The 23,247-nt window shown below is 41.1% G+C and overlaps 1 protein-coding gene across 1 annotated transcript; it reads left to right on the top strand.

Annotated features, from left to right (window-relative positions):
* The first annotated feature begins 151 nt into the window (after positions 1 to 151).
* LOC311102197 (uncharacterized protein) lies at positions 152 to 3,636 on the top strand. The gene is made up of 4 exons (XM_084143449.1): positions 152 to 514; positions 741 to 876; positions 1,103 to 3,166; positions 3,341 to 3,636. Exons 1-3 carry the CDS (start codon positions 439 to 441, stop codon positions 1,839 to 1,841), a joined length of 951 nt encoding a protein of 316 aa, XP_083999575.1. The 5' UTR covers positions 152 to 438; the 3' UTR covers positions 1,842 to 3,166; positions 3,341 to 3,636.
* The last annotated feature ends 19,611 nt before the right edge of the window (positions 3,637 to 23,247 follow it).

Consider the following 23,247-nt stretch of genomic DNA (forward strand, 5'->3'; position numbering starts at 1 on the left):
ACACTTTCTGTATTAAACAAAAAAAAGTTGTGTTTACTCCCTTTCGGTCGCCTGTGCCCATGAGTGTTTATACTAGAAGACTGTCTTTGCTGGAACTTACACAACTCCGTGCTAATGATGCATTCTGGGATTTGTTGTTTTCTTTCGCGAGGGCCTTCGTGAGTACGTGCCTCGAGAACAGCATCATTTGCGTCTAAAAAGCGAATATTGACTGCACACAGACCATGGTTTACGAAAAGTTATCATATGGATATGAATCGACACTGTATGTAAAAGAAGAGATATTTACAATGGAACCGATATGCGCATCTCGCGCAGCCCAGATCCTCGTGAACCGAGCTAGCTAGTGTATCCAGGTCAAAGGTATTTCTTTTTGTAACAAAACAATTTAGCCATTTGGTTAAGTTAAATTTAGCCATTTGTCAGTACTCAGAGATCATGCCAAAAGACGTATCTTCATCAAGTGATGAGGCAAGTGACACCGAGGAGGTTCCGCAAAAACGGAGAAAGCTGGGTAAGTTTCTGCTAGCTTAATTAGCTAGCTAATGTTAACCACCAATCAACCCCATCAAAGCTGACTCCCAGGTATCTAGTAAATCCTGTTATGAATCAAAAGTGGGATGCTGCAATGGGCAGACAGCATTGTGCATTCTATGGTCATTTCCAAAACACACACACACAGAGTAAGTTCACTTGGCTAACTATCTAGCTAATAACAATAACTATGTCTCTCCCTTCAGCTTCAAGGTATCAGTGTCCAGCTGATTTTGTGGCATTTGCCCACAAACCCTGTGCCAGTACCCTCATCGAAAGGGTTCGTGATGACAACACAGAATTATGGCTCATCAAAGCTCCCAGCAGTTTCAACCCGGACAGGTAGGCAACCCCTCTTTCCATTTATTTGAATGATCATAGAAGCGGCATGATTCACTTCTAATAACCGACAGAGAAATATCTAACAAAGTCCTCAGCATTTCTCTGTCTGTTATTAGAAGTGAGTCACCGTCCACTTCCATTGCTTTACACCCACATTGTCTATATCTGGTGTGCTTAACCTCTTAACATACTTTCTGACTGTCATCTCTCTCTCTCTCCCACACAGTTTCAGCAGTCTGAAGATGCCTCTGTCTGGGCTGCAGACCATGCAGGCCCCTGCCCAGCAGGCGCGTGGCGGTGGTGGGAATGCCAGGAAGATCTACAGTGTGCTGGGTGGGCCCTCTGGTGCTGCGGACCTCCACCTCCTCACCAGCCACCGCCAGAGGCTCGACTCAGTGGTATGTGCCCCGGCCTTCAGTGGCCTCCTCAACATCTGTGAGAGCTACGGCGACTGCAGCACCAACCAGACCCCCATAGCCATCCCAGCCACCCCAGCCCCCACCGCGCCCCCGGGGCTCCGCCAGCGCTTCCAGCCTTTCGGAAGCAGGACCCCCACCCTCTCCAGACTGATGGAGGATACAGCCGATACTCCGCTGCCGTCTTCACTAGTGACGCCTCTCAGGGTCACACTGGATCCGGGGGAGGAGAGGAAGCGCAAGAAGAAAGAGAAACGTATAAAGACTGAGGAGGAGGAGGTGAGGGTGGTCAGGGTGAAGCAGGAGCTGCTAGACATGAGCCCAGAGGAGCCCTATGAACTTCCTGGGCAGGAAGCTGAGCTCTCAGAGGAGGAGAAGAAGAGGAGGAAGAAGAAGAAGAAAAATAAGGATAAGGACAGAGATGTATATTTTAATGTAATTAAGGAAGAGGTGGAAGTTAAAGTTGAACCAATGGACAGTTCCTATGGTGACGTTGAAGATTCTGGAAAAAAGAAAAAGATGAAGAAAAACAAGCATGACGATGACTAATCTGTTGATTTTCATGGTCATCTGGCTTTGTGAAGTTATGCTATGATATAATTGTATCATTCAATTAAGCAGTACAACATCATTATTATGCTACTGTACTGTCATTTGGCTTTTGGGGGGGACATTTTATCGTCCAACAAAACCTAGACAATAACATACCATAGTGTTCAGACTTGTGCCTCTTTATTCACACTGAACAAAAATATAAAAGCAACATGTAAAGTGTTGGTCCAATGTTTCATGAGCTGAAATAAAAGATCCCAGATATTTTCCATATGCACAAAAAGCTTATTTTTCTCAAATTTTGTGCACAAATTTGTTTACATCCCTGTTCGTGGGCATTTCTACCTTGCCAAGATAATCCATCCACCTGACAGGTGTGGCATATCAAGAAGCTGATTAAACAGCATGATCATTACACAGGTGCACCTTGTGCTGGGAACAATAAAAGGCAACTCTAAAATGTGCAGTTTAGTCACACAACACAATGCCACAGTATTGAGGGAGTGTGCAATTGGCATGCTGACTGTAGGAATTGAATGTTCATTTCTCTACCATAAGCTGCCTTCAACGTTGTTTTAGAGAATTTGGCAGTACGTCCAACCGGCCTCACAGCCGCAGACCACGTGTAACCACTCCAGCCCAGGACCTCCACATCCGGCTTCTTCACCTGCGGGATCGTCAGACCAGCCAATCGGACAGCTGGATAAACTGTGGGTTTGCACAACTGAAGAATTTCTGCACAAACTGTCAGAAACCATCTCAGGGAAGCTCATCTGCATGCTCGTCGTCCTCACCAGGGTCTTGACCTGACTGCAGTTCGGCGTTGTAACCAACTTCATTATGCAAATGCTCACCTTTGATGGCCACTGGCACGTTGGAGAAGTGTGCTCTTTACAGATGAATCACGGTTTCAACTGTACCGGGCAGATGGCAGACAGCGTGTGTGGGCGAGCGGTTTGCTGATGTCAACGTTGTGAACAGAGTGCCCAATGGTGGCGGTCGGGTTATGGTATGGGCAGGCAGGCATAAGCTACGGACAACGAACACAATTGCCTTTTATCGATGGCAATTTGAATGCACAGAGATACCGTGACGAGATCCTGAGGCCCATTGTCGTGGCATTCATCCGCCGCCATCACCTCATGTTTCAGCATGATAATGCACAGCCCCATGTTGCAAGGATCTGTACACAATTCCTGGAAGCTGAAAATGTCCCAGTTCTTCCACGGCCTGCATACTCACCAGACATGTCATCCATTGAGCATGTTTGGGATGCTCTGGATCTACGTGTGCGACAGCGTGTTCCAGTTCCCGCCAATATGGTCCTCTGTAGCTCAGCTGGTAGAGCACGGCGCTTGTAACGCCAAGGTAGTGGGTTCGATCCCCGGGACCACCCATACGTAAAAATGTATGCACGCATGACTGTAAGTCGCTTTGGATAAAAGCGTCTGCTAAATGGCATATTATATTTATTATTATTATATTATAATATCCAGCAACTTCGCACAGCCATTGAAGAGAAGTGGGACAACATTCCTCAGGACACAATCAACAACCTGATCAACTCTATGTGTAGGAGATGTGTTGTGCTGCATTAGGCAAATGGTGGTCACACCAGATACTGACTGGTTTTCTGATCAACACCCCCTCTTTTGTTTTAAGGTATCTGTGACCAACAGATGCATATCTGTATTCCCAGTCATGTGAAATCCATAGATTAGGGCCTAATGAATTTATTTCAATTGACTGATATCCTCATATGAACTGTAACTCAGTAAAATCGTTGAAATTGTTGTGTGTTGCGTTTCTATTTTTGTTCAGTGTAGTTAATTTACCCTCAATGTTACCGTTAACTATTAATTCTGCTGCAGTCCTGCAGTACTCCTGCTCCACAGGCAGATGGTGCTGTGGTACAGTGGTTCTGCCCTGGTCACCGGACACAGATGCGGTGAGTTGCCTCTCAGCCTGCTCTTACTCTGCACTGGAGTATGGTCCTGTTTTCTAATGAGTTCAGAGACTCCTCTTGTGCTATCCGACTCAATGTCTGTACTTTCCTCTCACTACACCACCGCCTGCATGTATGCATCACTTACTGCAAGGCTGTGGTAGAGCCGCATTTCCCTCTTTTTTCAGACATACTTTACTGTATTTCTGAAGGTTACGTTTGGTTGGTTTGGTTTTGTGAGTGAATTATGAGTCATTAACAAAATAATGTTGAATAGTCTACATATCCTTTAACATTTTTGAAAATACATTTCTTTGTATAAAAGGTTATGTATTGTAAAAAAAAATTGTGTTCATGAATAATAATAAAAAACTTGCATGGAAATTCTAGTCATCAGAATTCGTTCTTGGTTCTTGCTGCTCAGAGAGTATCTCAAGAGAGTTATACTGTTATACTCTTGCTGCTCAGAGAGTATAACAGTATCTGTTATTTTATAGCTCTGGTATGGAGGGCATAGAACTTTGATGTTGGATCAAACCTTATGCGAGATTTCTATGTCTTCTCACAGATACGTGCAATATGTGTGTGTGTGTGTTTGGGATCTGCTTCAGGTATGGTGCTGCAGATAACTTTGCTCCTAGCTAGTGGGTTACACAACAGGTAAACAGCAGAACATTGACTCCTGTTCTGTGGGTGTCTCCTACACCGCCACTACACCACCTTTGCTGTCTCACGGGCTAACAGATTTCACCATGGCTGGTTATTTGTCAGTTTCCATTTGATCCACTTGAGGAGAGCAGTCGTTGTCCTCCAGCAACAAACCAAGATGGACACTATCATTCTGGTGCTTGTGTCTTCCTGCACATTGTGCACACGGTCATTAGTGTTCAGTGGATTAGCCATAGGGTCACAGGTCAAGTCACAACTGGGACAAAGAGGCCCTCAAGTGAAGCACCTGGACGTGATACAGAATTCCCCTCTATCTCTATGCATTGATGTATTGTTTCATGGGGATAGTTTTGCTATAGGCGCTGCAGGTTGCTTGAACACTAATTGCTGTCTGGCGAAGCAGATTAATAATTGAATGCAGTCTGAAGTTTAGATACAACGTGTCCAGACTACAGAGCAGGATTGGGCCCTGCACGCCCCAACTGATGCAAATGGTACGATTTGGAGGGGAGGGAGAGGGGAGCGACTAGTTGGGGTAATGCATTGGAGAACCAATCTCGCCTGCTGTACCCAACCCCTCCTTCTCTTCCCCCCTCTTCCCTCCTCCCTCCCTGTCACTGCAGCGATTCCCTCTCCCCTCACTCCCTCTGTACTGCTCTCCTTTTCAACCAGCGCGCTACAGCCAGCCTGCTGCAATGTGAGGGTTTCCATGGCAACGCAGACCTGCCAAGGACCATGGTGCTCTGCTCTGTGGCGATGGAGAGAGAGAGAAAGAGCGAGAGGGGTTCGGCTCATCAATGTATTATATGTGAGCTCCACCACTTTGGGGATGCTAAAATTGGTGTCTCGGAAAGCTGCTGTCCCCCTCTGCTTTTCTCTCTGTCCTTTTCTTTGCAAGCCTATAACACTCAGCATTTGATGGAGATTAAAGTGCATGGATCAATGCAGAGAGAAATGGTCCATTGGTTTAAGGATGACAGTGAAATTGGTCTGTGTTGTTAAATGCAATGAGAATTGGTCTTGCGTTCTGGCGTTGTTTGCCCTTTGATTAATAAGTGCCTCTCTGACATTGCTTTGGGTGCAGCAGAGCGCCTCCAAAACAAGACTTACCACACCAGCAACTTCATTGCATGCTAATGCATTAACATGACGCACACTCAGCCCTCCCATTCATAGAGCAGAAATATGTCATTGAACCGAATAGGCTAAGGCCGCCTCTGCAGTATAGAAGAAACACAATACAGAAGTACTGATACGTAATCTTTAAAAGTGTTGAATACACATTGTGTTCAGAATGAAAAGACGTACTGTCAATGGAGACTAACCTTGTACCATTGATCATGTGGATGAGGGTTTGGGAAGCTGTCGCTGATGATGTTTGGGGTCTTTTTTTCTCCTGTGCTTTATATTGATTTGAATGGGCTCCTCTTGTCTGCTTCTTTTCTGTTGAATGTTACTTGAAGAACTGAATACCATGAAAATACTGTCCCTATTAATGCTTGAGGGAAAAGCATTCAGCATAAATGGCTAACAAATGTAGATAGACGTGTAGATAATTGATCATTGTAGATAAAGTGATTGAAAAACGATGTATTTACTTTTGATATAAGCCATTCAAATGAACAAAACTTCAATGGGGGATGGTCTGCACTGAGGAAAATCTGTTGCTATGCACTTACAGACAAGTCAAGTCAGACATATGCTATGAAAGCAGCCCGAGCTGTCTTTGCAGCCAGTCTCCATGACAACCTCAATGCTATTTCTCTCATTGTTGTCTTGGACTAGCGTTAGATATCCTAAAAGCGTTTCTTGGACCCTAATTCGTAAAAGCCTGGAAGTCCTTCTTTAGGCTTGCATGTATTCTTAGTCATCGTTCCCAGGTGGCAGTTTAGACTGTTGGAGGAACAAGACAGCAGAGAGAGACGGCAGTCCCTCGGGGAGAAAAGTCCTTGCTTTGACCTTCACAGTGGAAGAGAAGTAGGAGCAGTGAGTAGTGCAAACAGCCCTCTAGCCTATACACTGGAGACTAAGACTCCTAAAAATGAACCTTGGTGGTACTCCATTGTCTGCATGTTGTACAGTACCACTACACACTGTGAGATTAGCCATATAATACTGCAAAACATTCACTCCTTCAATCCAACATATGAACTTCAACTATTTCCATATTTTTTATTTTTCATTTTTTTATTTAACCTTTATTTAACCAGGTAAGCCAGTTGAGAACAAGTTCTCATTTACAACTGCGACCTGGCCAAGATAAAGCAAAGCAGTGCGATAAAAACAACAACACAGAGTTACATATGGGGTAAACAAAACATAAAGTCAAAAATACAACAGAAAAAATATATACAGTGTGTGCGAATGTAGTAAATTATGGAGGTAAGGCAATAAATAGGCCATAGTGCAAAATAGTTAAAATTTTGTATTAACGCAGGAATGATAGATGTGCAAAAGATGATGTGCAAATAGAGATACTGGGGTGCAAATTAGCAAAATAAATAACAATATGGGGATGAGGTAGTTGGGTGGGCTAATTTCAGAATGGCTGTGTACATATCAGTGGCATCTAAACATTTGTCACTTGAATTTATTCACATGTATGGTACGGAATGGAATGTGTATATGTACTGTACACCTTAAGACACATTATGGCATAGAATATACATAATATTGGTGGGATGTTAAAACATTTTGTATATATTGAATATGGGCAGTAATGTGGGTTACTTTTGTTTGAGAATGACTCCTTTGACTTCAATTCAGTGAAATATATTACATAACTACAGTCCATTGTTACCGGAATTCCTCCTTTATTAAGAGTGGACTGCACAGCTGATCTGTCTGTATAGCTGGACAAGCTGTGCAGGTTAAGTGCTTGGCTCAAGAGCAGAGCAGCACTTTCTCCTCCTGGGACTTCACATGGACCAGATGACACCATACCTTAGTCCTTAAAAATGCATCAACTCACTGTCTCTAATGCAGTCTGACATTGGCATCATTTCCGATCTTTCAAGACTTCATAGTATCTAATTTAACAGAAGGAATCAAACCTATATTGTTAGCAAAAATGTGTATTACACGACTTAATTTATCACTTTATACACTACCGTTCAAAAGTTTGGGGATCACTTAGAAATGTCCTTGTTTTCGAAAGAAAAGCAATTTTCAAGAATAGACTGATGGGTTTCAGAAGAAAGTTATTTGTTTCTGGCCATTTTGAGCCTGTAATCGAACTCACAATTGCTGATGCTCCAGATACTCAACTAGTCTCAAGAAGGCCAGTTTTATTGCTTCTTTAATCAGCACAACAGTTTTCAGCTGTGCTAACATAATTGCAAAAGGGTTTTCTAATGATCAATTAGCCTTTTAAAATGATAAACTTGGATTAGCAAACACAAAGTGCCATTGGAACACAGGACTAATGGTTGCTGATAATGGGCCTCTGTACGCCTATGTAGATATTCCATTAAAAATCAGCAGTTTCCAGCTACAATAGCCATTTACAACATTAACAATGTCTAAACTGTATTTCTGATCAATTTGATGTTATTTTAATGGACAAAAAAATTGCTTTTCTTTCAAAAACAAGGACATTTCTAAGTGACCCCAAACTTTTGAACGGTAGTGTATATACAGTGGGGGAAAAAAGTATTTAGTCAGCCACCAATTGTGCAAGTTCTCCCACTTAAAAAGATGAGAGAGGCCTGTAATTTTCATCATAGGTACACGTCAACTATGACAGACAAAATGAGAATTTTTTCTCCAGAAAATCACATTGTAGGATTTTTAATGAATTTATTAGCAAATTATGGTGGAAAATAAGTATTTGGTCAATAAGAAAAGTTTCTCAATACTTTGTTATATACCCTTTGTTGGCAATGACACAGGTCAAACGTTCCTCCATGCAGATCTCCTCTAGAGCAGTGATGTTTTGGGGCTGTCGCTGGGCAACACGGACTTTCAACTCCCTCCAAAGATTTTCTATGGGGTTGAGATCTGGAGACTGGCTAGGCCACTGCAGGACCTTGAAATGCTTCTTACGAAGCCACTCCTTCGTTGCCCGGGCGGTGTGTTTGGGATCATTGTCATGCTGAAAGACCCAGCCACGTTTCATCTTCAATGCCCTTGCTGATGGAAGGAGGTTTTCACTCAAAATCTCACGATACATGGCCCCATTCATTCTTTCCTTTACACGGATCAGTCGTCCTGGTCCCTTTGCAGAAAAACAGCCCCAAAGCATGATGTTTCCACCCCCATGCTTCACAGTAGGTATGGTGTTCTTTGGATGCAACTCAGCATTCTTTGTCCTCCAAACACGACAAGTTGAGTTTTTACCAAAAAGTTATATTTTGGTTTCATCTGACCATATGACATTCTCCCAATCCTCTTCTGGATCATCCAAATGCACTCTAGCAAACTTCAGACGGGCCTGGACATGTACTGGCTTAAGCAGGGGGACACGTCTGGCACTGCAGGATTTGAGTCCCTGGCGGCGTAGTGTGTTACTGATGGTAGGCTTTGTTACTTTGGTCCCAGCTCTCTGCAGGTCATTCACTAGGTCCCCCCGTGTGGTTCTGGGATTTTCGCTCACCATTCTTGTGATCATTTTGACCCCACGGGGTGAGATCTTGCGTGGAGCCCCAGATCGAGGGAGATTATCAGTGGTCTTGTATGTCTTCCATTTACTAATAATTGCTCCCACAGTTGATTTCTTCAAACCAAGCTGCTTACCTATTGCAGATTCAGTCTTCCCAGCCTGGTGCAGGTCTACAATTTTGTTTCTGGTGTCCTTTGACAGCTCTTTGGTCTTGGCCATAGTGGAGTTTGGAGTTTGACTGTTTGAGGTTGTGGACAGGTGTCTTTTATACTGATAACAAGTTTAAACAGGTGCCATTAATACAGGTAACGAGTGGAGGACAGAGGAGCCTCTTAAAGAAGAAGTTACAGGTCTGTGAGAGCCAGAAATCTTGTTTGTTTGTAGGTGACCAAATACTTATTTTCCACCATAATTTGCAAATAAATTCATTAAAAATCCTACAATGTGATTTTCTGGAAAAAAAATTCTCCATATGTCTGTCATAGTTGACGTGTACCTATGATGAAAATTACAGGCCTCTCTCATCTTTTTAAGTGGGAGAACTTGCACAATTGGTGGCTGACTAAATACTTTTCCCCCCCACTGTAGCCATAAAAAAGGTTGTTCTATTTAGAATCACAATATCCTCATTTTTAGCAGTGTAGCTAATTCAACCTTGTATAAATTGTCATACCAGCTCAATGTGTTTTAGTAGTGGATGAGGTTTGTTTGTGTTTATTATTGACAGTTTTACCTCTCCGTGTGGCCTGGGGGACCGTCATTTTGTCAGAGGCCAGGTTTCAGGGGCCAGGGCGCTGGATGAGGAGTAACCTGTTGAGGAGGGCCACCGCTGCCTCTGCCAACCCTTCTGTGTACCCATCTGCCGCTGGGCAGCAATATACCCACACGGCTCCGTTTGTCCAGTAGCCCCCCCCCCCCCCCCCCCCACACACGTACATGTCTTCACCCACCGTCTACATGTTTTTTTAGGGCTGAACTAGATAAATGGGGAAGCGGAGGAGGAAAATGGGTCACGGGTGCTTTATATACCTCCTCCATGTGTACGGTTTAACCTTCAAGTGCTTGCTGCTGTCACTGGAACCGTGGACGGGCATTTTCGACTCAAAGTGGAAACTCTGGAGTGTGATCTACTGACAAATATGGCAGAGGCTTTTTCTTCCTGCCATTTTCTGTATTGCAGTATGCATGAAGCTTGAACCAGTGGTTTTGGTTCAGAATAGTATCAAATTAGAATGAAGTGGGTCAAGATTGCAGTAGGCTAATTTCTTCCCTTGAATAATCACTGATTAGTCCTGGATATTAACACATTAGTGGTCCTACAATCAGAGAGTACTCCATACATGTTAGTATGATAATAGCAGAAATGTAGCTAGGCTGAAACTGGACTTCCTCACATTACGAGTTCTCAGAAAGAAGGCTCCATAATCTGAGTTATGTAAAACAGGATTATGTCTACTGCAAGTATTGCATAAATACCCCTGTCATTCTAATTTCTCTGTGTGGTGTTCATCCATTATTTTGTATCACTGGGCAATACACAGGTGACCCTTCAATCCTCAGCCTTAAAAGTCAGTTCAGTTTACAATTTATCTATTTTTACAAGTGTTTTTGCTGCCGGATGTTGATTGTCTAACCGTTATGTGTTGTCTTGGTCTCCGGGGGGAATAAATAGCAGCCGTTTCATTTTCCTGCCCACTTTATCTGATTTGATTAGTCTGACTTTTTGAATGGCCATAAAGCCTATAATAACTTGTAGGGGTTCAATCTAAAGGGAGAGTATTATCTGTGTCCTACTTACTGTATCTATTCTATGACCTACCCCAGTTGAATAATGTCTTACCTTTTATACTTTCTTCAACCTTTACCTTCTTGTCCCCTGTGTTCCTCTGTGTGCCTGCTCAAGGCTAAAGTAGCAGATCCTTACCCATCAGCCCATTGGGTAAAATCCACACAACTGCCTCAGTCTTTCTCAAACTGGGCCAAGTCATTTGGAGCTCCCCTGGCATCTCCCTTATGGTTAATTGGCATGCTGCAGAATCTTCCATCTATGGCCTTCTAAGTGTCAGGCCAGGGCTCCTTAGAAGGTCAAATATGTTTGTGTTTCCAGAGGCCTGAAAAAGACTAATGTGTTCCTTTAGGGTTAAAGCAATCCTTGGAATGTCTCTGGGTGGCAGGTGTACAATATAAGTCTGTAGCAGGACAGGAAGCCAGACGTCAGGTGATGAGTGGTCGGTTGGTGTCAAAGGAGTTTGAATTTCACCATGCAGTCTGTATCGACCAGTGTAGAGTACCTAAGAGTACCCTGCTGTCTCTGTAAGGAAATCACAGTGTTGCACCTCTGTGATCGATTAGCAAGCCCTGGCTGAAACTCATTATCCTAAGCAAATGGGTGAGTCAGTGTACATTTAATATTCATGGCTGCTTTGTTTTGTAATTGTTCAAATTAGCTGTATAACACAAATAGTTGGGACGATGACTATACATGGTTTAGCGATGGTTGATAATAAATTATGTGAGCATTTATGAAGTACAGTATATGCCGTTCCCTTTGGGTAATTTAATGAAACAAAGTATCATTTACAAAGACAGTTCAGGACTGTACAAACATTAAGCTACCAAAGCTATTGAAAGGACTGAAATGAATGATGGCATTATCGCTTCCCTCTAACAAATGAAAACGTTTTAGTTGCCACTCAGCCACTGTGCTAATTATCTGATGTCATTACAGAGCGTTCCTTTGTCCATTGGTATCATAGTTGTTCAGATTTCCTGCAGGTACTACATGCCAAATAGTTTCAGCTGGGCTCATTAATAAAACACACACAGAGTATCATCGGTTGGCAAATTATATGCACCCAAAAACCATTCTCATTATGCAAATCCACTTTTAACCCACCCAGACTCAGAATTCTATTGGTATGCTGTACTGTCACCCACTCTATTTCCCTGTAGGATCATGTTGATACTAACCACACAGAGACAGTTCACATATAGGATGCTGGAATAATACAGCAGGCAGTGCTTAGGCTTCCCTTGTATACCGTAGAAAATGTATTTATTAAAGCATATGCTCAAGAACTGAAAAACAACAACTGCAAGATTGCAGAACATATCATGTACCATAAAATTGATAAAGGAATCACTGTACACGCTACAGTGTTTTAAAATCACAGCTTTTGCATCGCAATTTAAACATATTTATTCTCATCTGTATTTATACACATAATAATCAAACATTCAGTACATTTAAAATACCTTTTGGAATAGTTAAGAATGAAATGTGTTTCTTATTTTAAACTTAATCTGTAATATTGGTTAGAAATATCACAACAGCAACAAAAAAAAAGAAACATACAAAAACGTACAATCATTGTTCAGTATTTTGCTTATCTGACTGGCATAAATTATTAAATCAATTTGATTTAAAGAAAATGATAAACCAGATGGAATAAATACAGATTTTGGTCTGTGGAATAAATGTTCTGAAATATAACCTATAAACTGGCCGTGAAGCAAAGTACCATAATTATAAGATCATTGGCTACACCTGTCATTACATAGGCCCTGCCTCATACCAATGTAACTACCTTTGGAACAGCTTATTACACTATAACAGATTAGTAAGTTCAATGCCTATGTAATGTAAAGTGTTGCCAAAGGAGAATAGGCAGTTTCCACTTTAGTTACTTAGGATGCGGGAATAATTTTTGCATTGTTACTAGTCAAAGATGGACAGCTCTTGTACCAGTCCAGACATTAGTGAGAGAGGTCCGTTGAGGTTTTCTCCAACCTTGGGGTTTGTTGTAGCTCAGTGGTTTTAAGTTTATTTCCAGGCCCAGCAATTTCATATCACTTTCTTAATGATGGATACTTGTTAAATGCATAGAAGGTACATGCAAATGGAAGACAGCAACAACTGAATGCTGAAAGACAAGTGTTGATTTAGTTTCAAGATTTCAGTTTTATGACATTCTACAAATTTGTATCTTCCTTCAATCAAAGACAAAGTATTAGTTTCCTAGACAAACATGCCATAAGTAGATGAAAACATTCAAGAAATAACCCAAACATTGACCTGAGTCCTTGTAAAATTGCCAAAATTCTGGTATAACTGTTAGAACACAAACTTGGTCTTCCACAGGCTGTCGAAATACAAATAGCATTCTGTTTGTCAAAAATATACATTCCAATTTCAGATTTAATTAAATTACAAATAATCTCCTTTATCAGCCACTACTTTAAAATCTGATGTAGTCTATAATTAAAAATGTGCCTTCCCTAATTTTGATACAAAATATTGCATTAAAAATACATTTATCTATTGATTCAAGCAGAGGGAATGGTGAAAATGTCATTAACATAAACACAGGATAAAAGTACTCACTAATTTAAAGTCAATCAAATGTCTCTGTATCCAAGTTAATTCTTAGTCAGAATTTTCTCTTTAATTCTTGGTCAGAACTTCCTCTAAACTCTTGGTCTAAACATCTCGTAAGGAACAAATGTCAAACATTGGCTGTTATGACACATTATTATAATTCTCCTCTGTATCGACCCATGCCTTGAATGTCCAAGCACAAGAGAATAGAAATGAGCTTCCATGGAATTCAATTAGGCAGTATAGCACTGTGATTTGCCAAGGATTAATTGCTTGTGTATTTTTCAAATTCAAAACATCTGTTGTTTATTCTGGCAAATGCACAGCCCCCCTACCAGCGACCTAGGTAACAGCGCAGTAGGGTGTGGGTGGACATGGGTGTGCTGTTGCAGACAGAAATCTGAACAGTTACATACAGTAGGTATGGTGGCGTGACTAATGCTACTGTACTGTAGCCACAGGCAAAGCAGGTCTGGTTTACAATCTGATTGTGCAAAACGCAGGTTCAAAATAATTATTAGCAACCCTCCCCTTCCCCTATCATCTTATCTATGAGGGGTTGATGTGGACATGTATTCCATAACCTATATTTGATCCTGTGAACACCATAGGGTCAAGTCCTGACTGGGCTGTTATTATGACATTCTCAATGGGAGTTGTCTTTGATGTCCTTGTTCTTAGGTGAGGGAGCAAGTAGAAGAACTAGGTGCCCAATCTAGTCACTCCAGACTCAAGCATACTGTATTAGGGCAAACTCTTTGTCTCTCACACTCTGTCCTCTAGAACTGATTAGGATGTTAGCCAACACTAGCATCAGCTGAGAAGCAGTGAGGAGACGCACAGAGATCTCAGCAACAAGATGCTATACAAAAGCAACAAGGCATTATGTCTATCCTACCTCTCCTATCTAACTTCCCAACAGGACTAGGGAATTCCATGGAACAGCTGGTCTGGGATTTACAGGGATTCTTGGGTTTATGATTAGCAAGGGAATGGAAAATGAGCAGCGAGGAGGAGAAGGAAAATCAATGCCACCTCAGGCAGGAGAGATGCACAATTAGAAGGATTGGCTGCATTGGCAAAGATGAAGCACAAGCGGTCCTACCACCACTCCAGTCCCACTGGCAGGAGAGATAGATGGGAGGTATATGGAGGGGCCTAATCTGTCATTGTAGCGGCTTCACCAGATGCCCAGAGGTTTTCACGGAAAACACAAGCCACAAATGGGGCTTACAGAGATTGAGTGGTATTCCGTAGAGTGAATAATACAGTGCAAACACACCCTTTAAAGGGATAGTACACCCAAATTACAAAATGACATATTGGTTTCCTTACCCTGTAAGCAGTCTATGGACAAGGTGTGACAGCAATCCTTGGTTTGGTTTAGTTTCCCTGGCACTGTTTCCACAAGCTAATGTTTTTGAATTTGTGGTCATTTGAATTTGTGGTCATTCAAGTCATGGGACCATTATTAGCATTTTTTGCACATTCTTTTCAAAACATTTATGTGACTTTGTTGAGCTTCACAATCAATTTTAGATACGTTGGATGATTTGGACATGATGCGTGAAAAATGCTAATATCGGTCCCGTGACGGGAATGGGATTTGTGCCACAAATGCTCAAACGTAAAGCATGGATTGCTGTCATATTTCTTCCATAGACTGCTTACAGGGTACCAATGTGTAATTTTGTAATTTGGGTGAACTATCCCTTTAACGTTCAGTTATTCTTCATTAATCTCATAACTTACCTGCTTTCAGTTCATTGAAGTTCTGGAATGACTACAAAGCTATCAAGGAGACAAAACAAACACATCTACTGTAGCGCCTAACAAAAAGCACATCAAAGTTCTGACATTGCTCATCTACGTAGCTCAGGGGCTCATTACACATTTTGGTCTCATATTGTACCATAACATTATTTTAGTGGCCTTACAAATTGCCTTGATTTAACGACTTGGGAGTTGTGTGCAGTAAACCATAAACTCGGCTTCATTCTGAACCTTGGAGGTACTTCTTTAGTGTATGGAAGGTTTGTGAGACAGGTTTGGTTTTCAGACCATGCTGCGAATGTTGATAAGCCTGGGGAATCAGATGTGCTGCAGGTCAATAAACCAATAGCCAATGCATGGAGAGGTCTAATCCCATTGGCCAGAAGTTGCTTGAATCTGCCTAAATCCGCAGGTCCGGATAGGTTGGCTGTGGAGACATGGTGAATGCGGGGGTGGTGTTTGCTGGTTGGATGAACTGGTTGGTGCACAGGGGTAGTGGGAGGGTGAGAACGTCAAAGAGTAACATAGCCCCCATCTTGATTATATCATTTCTAATGTATTGGGTGTACTGGATGAGGTGAGAGGAGTCCCAACCCTTCAGATTGTCTTATAACCTCTGATTGCTATGCTGCAACACTCCTGATTTCCTGATGCTCGTTCAGCAAAAACATGGTAATGTCCAACATTGTCATTCATGTCCTCCTTACATACCTAAACTCTCTTGAAATATACTATCTGCCTGGGGTAAAACATGTGTGTTTGTGAAACACCACAATATCAGGTGCACATTGTATTACAGGACTAGGGGTGTTTAACTTACCTCTTTTAGGCTTTGGTTATAGTAATAACTGTATTCTGTCCAATATCAACTGTTTTCCAAGCACCTCTTTGAGTATTAACGTGGTAAACCAATGTGTGGGCCTTAATTCATTAATTTGTAAGACTAATGATGTCTACCTGACAATTAGCTTCAATGGTTTATTTTACCCATTATTACCATGTACAAATGAACAAAACCTTTACAACATTTTTGCATTCATTGGTCCAAAACCTCTCCTCATGGTGACATTAATACTGACACCAACTTTTGTTTCATTATTAGCTTCTAAATGTTGCACGAATTTGACAATGTACCATCCATTCTAACAGTTCAAAAAATGATATTTTCATTGCAAAAAATAGTAACATGCAATGACTCATAATTACATTAACTCATGTCACAAAAATGGTCATTGAAATGTCATCATTTAGCAATACGTAATTTGTTTTTGTCCTACACATTATTTTTCAACAGCGTTGGTCTCATTTAGGTTGTAAACAATACAGCATTTGCTTGCTTCTTTAAGTGGGTGCATATCATCCCTCAGAATAATTGGTAAGCAACCATTACATGAACATGGAAATCACCATCGTCTTTGGGCTCCATAGAAATCATTAGGGTAGAATAAAGTGGGATAACTGCAGAATGCAGGATATAAAGGTAGATCCAGAAGACACCCTGAGAATCACAATTTCTCTTTCTCTCTATTCTCTTGTTTTTAGACAAATCGTTTTCTGATGGGCTTGGCCCCGGCAGCTAGAGAGGATGGTTGAGTATCATGTGGGAAGCAGGTTGACTGGCAACGCGCTCCTTTTGGAAACATGGAGGAGACATGTTAATGTGGATCTGGTCGAGTAGTATGTTATCGATGGAGAACATCACATGGTGCTGGCGTGTGGTAGGGGATGACTCAGGGATAGGGTAGTGGTGGAGAGTGGTTGGGTGGGAAGGTTATGAACGATAGAGTCGACTCAGGTCACATGATGAAGTTCCAGCTATAACGTCAGGGGATTCCATTGGTGAATGGAAGCCCTCCAGGTTTTAGCTTTGGTGGACATTGGACAGAACATCCACCCACCAAGGCTCAGACAGCAGCCTTTCCATTCACACACACTCTCTCTCACACACACACACACACACACACACGCCACTCATACCATATGGCCCGCCCCCAGACCGAGCACATGGTTTCAGGCACAAACTTGCAATGTGTTACTTGGATGAGACTGAGTGTAGTGGGAGGTGAAGAATAAGACAACAGAAGACAGGTGATGCTAAAATGAACATTTATAATGACTGTTGTTGCTGTCGGAAAAGAATAATCCTTAAAAAAAGATTTAATATATATTAGCACTAAATTGCTGACTTCACTGGTAATCCACAACTCAATAAACACAACTCACTACTTTTTTTTCCTTTTTTTTTTTACAAACACAATGCTACAATTACATTAAATATTCAATACTCTTTAAGTCAGTTAATGAATGGTGTTAAAAGCAACCACTAAAATACTAAAAACAAAACAATAATTCACCTTTCCAGTCATTCCCTTTTTCTTGTTGTGTTGTCATTTATTAATAGTATATAATTGGTTGAAAATAAATAGCTCATGAAGTGTTATCAGAAAATGAGGCTGGCAGCATAAAACACTGTGAGTGGAGCACAAAGATAAGCAATGATATGGTCAGTCCAGTCTAGCTGTGTCAAATGAATACTTTCAGTCTCCTTCGATCTACTAAACTCACTGACAGAGATATGTCTCAGTTGGTACTATGGGCACCTTTGTCATGTTGGCATTTACATTCACCAACGCCCACCTACAATATGCCTAATTAACATAATCGTAGTTATAAACTATATCACTTTTATCATGTAAACCACAGTGAATCTATTGCACTAAAGAGGGCTCAACTTCCTTTTTGTGGTTTGGGAGCGACACGTTTTTCCCTAGTCTTGTGTGTCCCACATTTAATGTAAGGTGCTGAGTCTAGCAAGTTCTCTACATTGATATGTTCTTACACTACCAAGCATTACAATAACTACGACTCACTCTAAGTGAAACAAAACCACCAACGAATACAACTATGGTAGCAAATGTAAACAATTCTATCATGAGGATGATTTTCAGCTCCAGAACTGAATTATCTTTTGCGTTTTTATATCCTTTTATCTAAGTGGAGCTTGCATTGCGGTAAACAACAACAAATACAGCAGGTCACACCAATGTCAACACCACAAGCTACTGTAGCAGAACAAATGAGTAGATGTATGGGGTGCACCTTTCTTTTTCTCTTTCCACTAAGTGGATTTTATGCTGCCAGCCCCATTCTGTTGAACACGCCTCTCTTTACAGCTCAACAAAATCTGACAAAAATATTTACAATGAGAGAAAAATGAAATTGTGGAGAAACAGTTGTTTCGTTTTTTTTGTTTGTCTGCATTTTTTTTGTGGATGATTTTTCATTCTTTATCTCTGAGAATTGCCCCGATGAGAAACAAACAAAAAAAATCCAATAATTTCAACTAGAATTGCACAGTCTCAAATAGGTTTGGTGATGGAATGGAGATTTAAGTCCAAACAGTTTGATGAACATAGAAGGGGAGGAAGAAGGTCAATAAAGTTCATGAGGGGTGAAAAGTTCAAAGTTCAGAAGACAGAGGATGGCTGCGCAGCTGACGATTACACTCCTCATACCATTCTGAGTGTGGTTTAATGTTAAAGAAAAAAATCGTCATTAGAAATGGAGAGACTTGGGGGTGAGGAGAGTGACAAGTGCCCCCAACACTATGGCACACAATCAATGATGTCCTGGAGGTTGACGAGATGATAGAGAATTAGGAAAAAGCAGTTTATGAGAGGTAACCAGCCTTTACCGGGTTAATCCAGGTCTGCTTTTAGCTCGGGGGTTTTTGATCTGTTTCTTTTGGGTAATGTTGAGGCGTCATGACTGACATCATGTTATGGAGGAACATGCTGGCTTCATGGGTGCGTCCAATGGATGTCCAACATACAAGAAAACTCAAAAAAGTTTGGAATGGTACTGTTTTTGTTTGGCACTCGGGAGAAACTCGAGGAGGAGGAGGAGGAGGAGGAGGAGGTGGTGGGGGGCAGGGTTTGGTGGTGTGGCGGGATCGGAGCAGAAGTGTGGGGGAGTGGTTGGAAAAGGGGGGCAGTGAAAGTGCAAAAAGGACAAAAGGGGAGTAAACAGGATACACATGAATGGCATTTTGTTATAATTGGTCTAGGTTAGAGAGCGTAGTACAAATAAAAAACAGGAAAGCAAAAAAGAGGAACTGAACAGTGATATGACAAATGCAGTCTAAAATTGCTGGTGCTTCGATGGGGTACAAGCTCAAGAGTGTGACCCTGGGTTCCGTGAATGTCTGGCTAAGGGTGGTGGGTGTGGGTGAGAGCGAGGAGGGTGGGGGTTGGGGCATTGTGAGGTTTTGGAGTTGAGCACTAATAGCCACACACCCACTGAAAAGCAATGATGTCACCTACAGCAGGTGAACCATAAGTTTGCATTCCTCTGCACATCACAAAACAGATCTGTTCACCCAGCAACACGGAGACGACGCCATGATGCTGACCTACTGCAGACACACAGACACAAGAGCCAGACAATAGCACATGCACAGCTGTACAGTAAGGTACTACACTATTGCACAAACCCCCATCTCAGCTTACTCTACAGGGCTATACAGTATACCTCATGCTGACATTATATTGCAACTGAGGCATCGCTAGGAACAGGGATGTCAATTTGGTTATAGTTTAGACTAAGTGTCCATTTTTGACAGTATTCTAGATTATTAAAAGCTTCAGAAAAATACATAAGTCCAAATCCTGTGTTAAATGAGCAAATGCTGTTTTCTTGTGGCTGACCAGCTTTGGTCGTTTACAATCCCTTTTTGAGCATGCCAACACAATTCAGTTGTCTAATGGTGAAACTGGATGACAGTTGGGCAATGGACAACATGGGGAATATTGGCAATATTTTTCATTTTTTTCTCTCTCCAGAACTTTTGTCATAGAAAGTGTAATCATGTAATGAGACCAAATTCAGTGAATAGAGAATCAAACACACCTTGTCCCGAATTCTGGAGAGAGACCCAGGGGATTGAGAAATACAAAGCTGAACAGCACAGAGCGTGATAAAACATGCTGCCTACACACGGCCTAGTTTGACACTTCAAAATACTTTGCCTAGTTCCCTTTCAGGAGATGGGGGCTTAAATGAGAAATCTGTCTAAATGAGAAATATAAAGTGCATATTTACATCAAGACAAGAGATCAAGCTCAGGGGGAGCCGAAAGGGGAAACAGATGGTTAGAATGACACTAGGGCCAGATCTGGCCTACCTGATGTTAGTTATTCACACAAAACACATGGACACTCGAGCCCTAAAGTCATGATCGAAGAGTGATATGCAAACTTATGCAGAGGTGAGTACATTCATGGACAATATCTCCGTATCTATGGTAAAAAGCATTCAAATTGATCCGGAATTAAATAATGCAGTTTTAGAGTTTTAGTAAAAGAAGCACAACCAGCAAAAAACAAATAGTTTCATGTTTGATCAAAAGTTTGTTCCTATCTCTCTAAGAATGTTTTAATGCCTAGACAACATTCTCACAAAATACTCATCCAGTCATACAATCTAATTACACTGTGGCCTTGCTCTAATGGACTATGTCCCTGCATGTTTATTAGTGAAAACAACACGTTTTAAATTGTGTCAAGGAAAATGAAAATGCTTTACCATTTTTGGCATGCAAAGATTTGTCTTCAAAATTAACAACACACCGGCAAAAAAAATTTGTACGATTTTTGTTTCTTCCATTTTTTTGTCCACGCTTCACTTTGATACCATGCAATATAGACGTGCAAAAAAGATAACATCTATCTCCACAAAATACATTTTCATAACTATAAAAGGCTGTATTAAGAATGTTCATATCATGTGTATCATTAACCATGCTAATCTATCTATACGTTTATTCTTCTGGCCCCGGAGTCTAAGTACTGTAGGATTCAAGGAATTTTGGATTACTGGCTAACAAGATGGCTCCCTTCCTTCACAATCCCTTCTTTCATGTCACATAGTAGTAAAGAGGGCATTAAAAGGTTTAACTAAAAAGCGTTTTTTTTTAATGGATTTTACTCACACAAAAAAAGTCACTTGTACCATTCCCTTCTATTTACAATTATAAATATGGTTCGTTTGGCACTTTTCACATTTTTATTTCTTATAAAAGTATGCTTCCTTTCATGTAATGTTTTTTAAATCACGCGCATTTTCAGTTTCAGTCTTTAAAGATCTATTTTGGCACAGGCTTATTTGTTGAGTTTGTTATTACAGTAATTATTATCTTATCAGCATGTATAGCATTTACTACACCTCTTGGAACTAGAACATCCTGCTAAACAACAAATCAGTTATGTTTTAACTTTATTTTTAGTACATCACTTATTAAATAGCAGCAATTTCACAAATTAAAAAAATTGTAATTATGTAAATCTATTCAACATCTAGGTAAATCCAAAGCTTTTACAACAGACAGAATAAAAAGACAATACAAGGACAACATGCTACTACGTATATTGCTTCCAGTACTCATCACATTTTATCTACATCCCCTAAATTACAAACCAAACAAAAATGGACGCCCTAAAACCCCATCATCATGGGGTAATTTTGTTGAATTAGATAAAAAGATAACAAAGCCGTACTTTGACAAACTTTGTTGGCACCTTCTCGTGATCTCCAACTACAGGTATTTGATATTGTTGTATTTTATATCGTTCACATTGATTTGTCACAGTTGTAGTATCACTTATATCCAGCAATCTCTGTCATTTCTTCATGATTTCAACAAGCAGTATTTCCCTTATTCTACTCACAATCTATGTGCATGTGTTTATGAATGTACTGTATGTATCTGTGCATGTATTCCAAATGTAGCATCATGCTTTCACTCCTATCACTAACATACAGTATAAAATATGGTTTCAAGCTACTGGCCAGGGGATTGACAGAATTAAGTCAGTTATTATCTCTCTCTCTCTTAGTTGCCTGGTTGCAGGTTCTCTTTCCTACTTCCACTGTTACCTACTAATTTGTTCTCACTGCTGCTGGCAAAATGGTCACTAACTAGTCTCTAATGCTCAGCTCTATAATGAAGGGGACGCTGTCCTCTCTACCCTCAACGCATTAGGAGACTCAGACAGTCATTGTTTTGGAGTAGTTGTGGTCTGGAAGGGCAAGCAGACATGCATCGTAACACCAGACATTATCACCCATGGAGAGATGTGAGAGGGGGGCTCTGGGTTGATGTGTAAGAATGGGGTGCACGGAGGTACAAGGGTTGGGGGGTGAGGAAAGTGGATGGTATTAGATGGGAATAAAGAAGCCTCCTTACCAATCTGTCGAGATATGCGCTCACTGTCGCTCCAATAGACATGGAGAGAAAACATTCCAATCTTGAAAAATAGTGAGAGAGCCCACCATTGGATAGATTTCCTTTACATTACAGTGTCTAAATGTCCAATTGGGGAGATAGGTTACCTTACCAGACCAAGTTAGATTGTTTAGGGTCGAGCAAAATGTGCCCCCCTCCTCCTTTGGCATTTTAGAAGTCATCACATTTTAGGTTAGCCAGCCATTTTTCGGTTGGCTAACAGAATATATAAATTTCAACTGTTTGTGAAAACAGCAAATATAAAAAGGGAAGTTGGACGATTAGAGTATCTTTAAAAAAAGAGCAACCCTGTCATAATTGGGATAAAACTCCACATACATCCAACTATTGTTGTCTTTGAATAGCAAAAGCTGAACATGGACACCTGCCACTCCTCCCCAATCCCATCCTCCAAATAGAGACCGTTTCTACAACTACAGTACTTTCATTGCCAAATTGAGAAAAAGCACATCCAATGCCTCAATCCAGGATCATGGTTTCAATGTAGTGTTTAGAAATATTAATACTCTTTCCTTGCATATCTAAATGAGAACTGATATTGTATGCAAATAGAGTTTTGTTTGTGAGATATGATTAGATGCCTGGTAGTTCATATGTGTACATTTCCCTGACATAATAACGCATACGCCTGTAACAAAGCTCCTACAGAACACAACCCTGACCTCAGGGGCAGAGAAAACGATACCCACACTTCACAGTGCATTAATATGAACTTCAGTGTACTCCGATTGCAAA

Source organism: Coregonus lavaretus (genome assembly GCF_964263955.1).
Source record: "Coregonus lavaretus genome assembly, chromosome: 26".
Taxonomy (NCBI): domain Eukaryota; kingdom Metazoa; phylum Chordata; class Actinopteri; order Salmoniformes; family Salmonidae; genus Coregonus; species Coregonus lavaretus.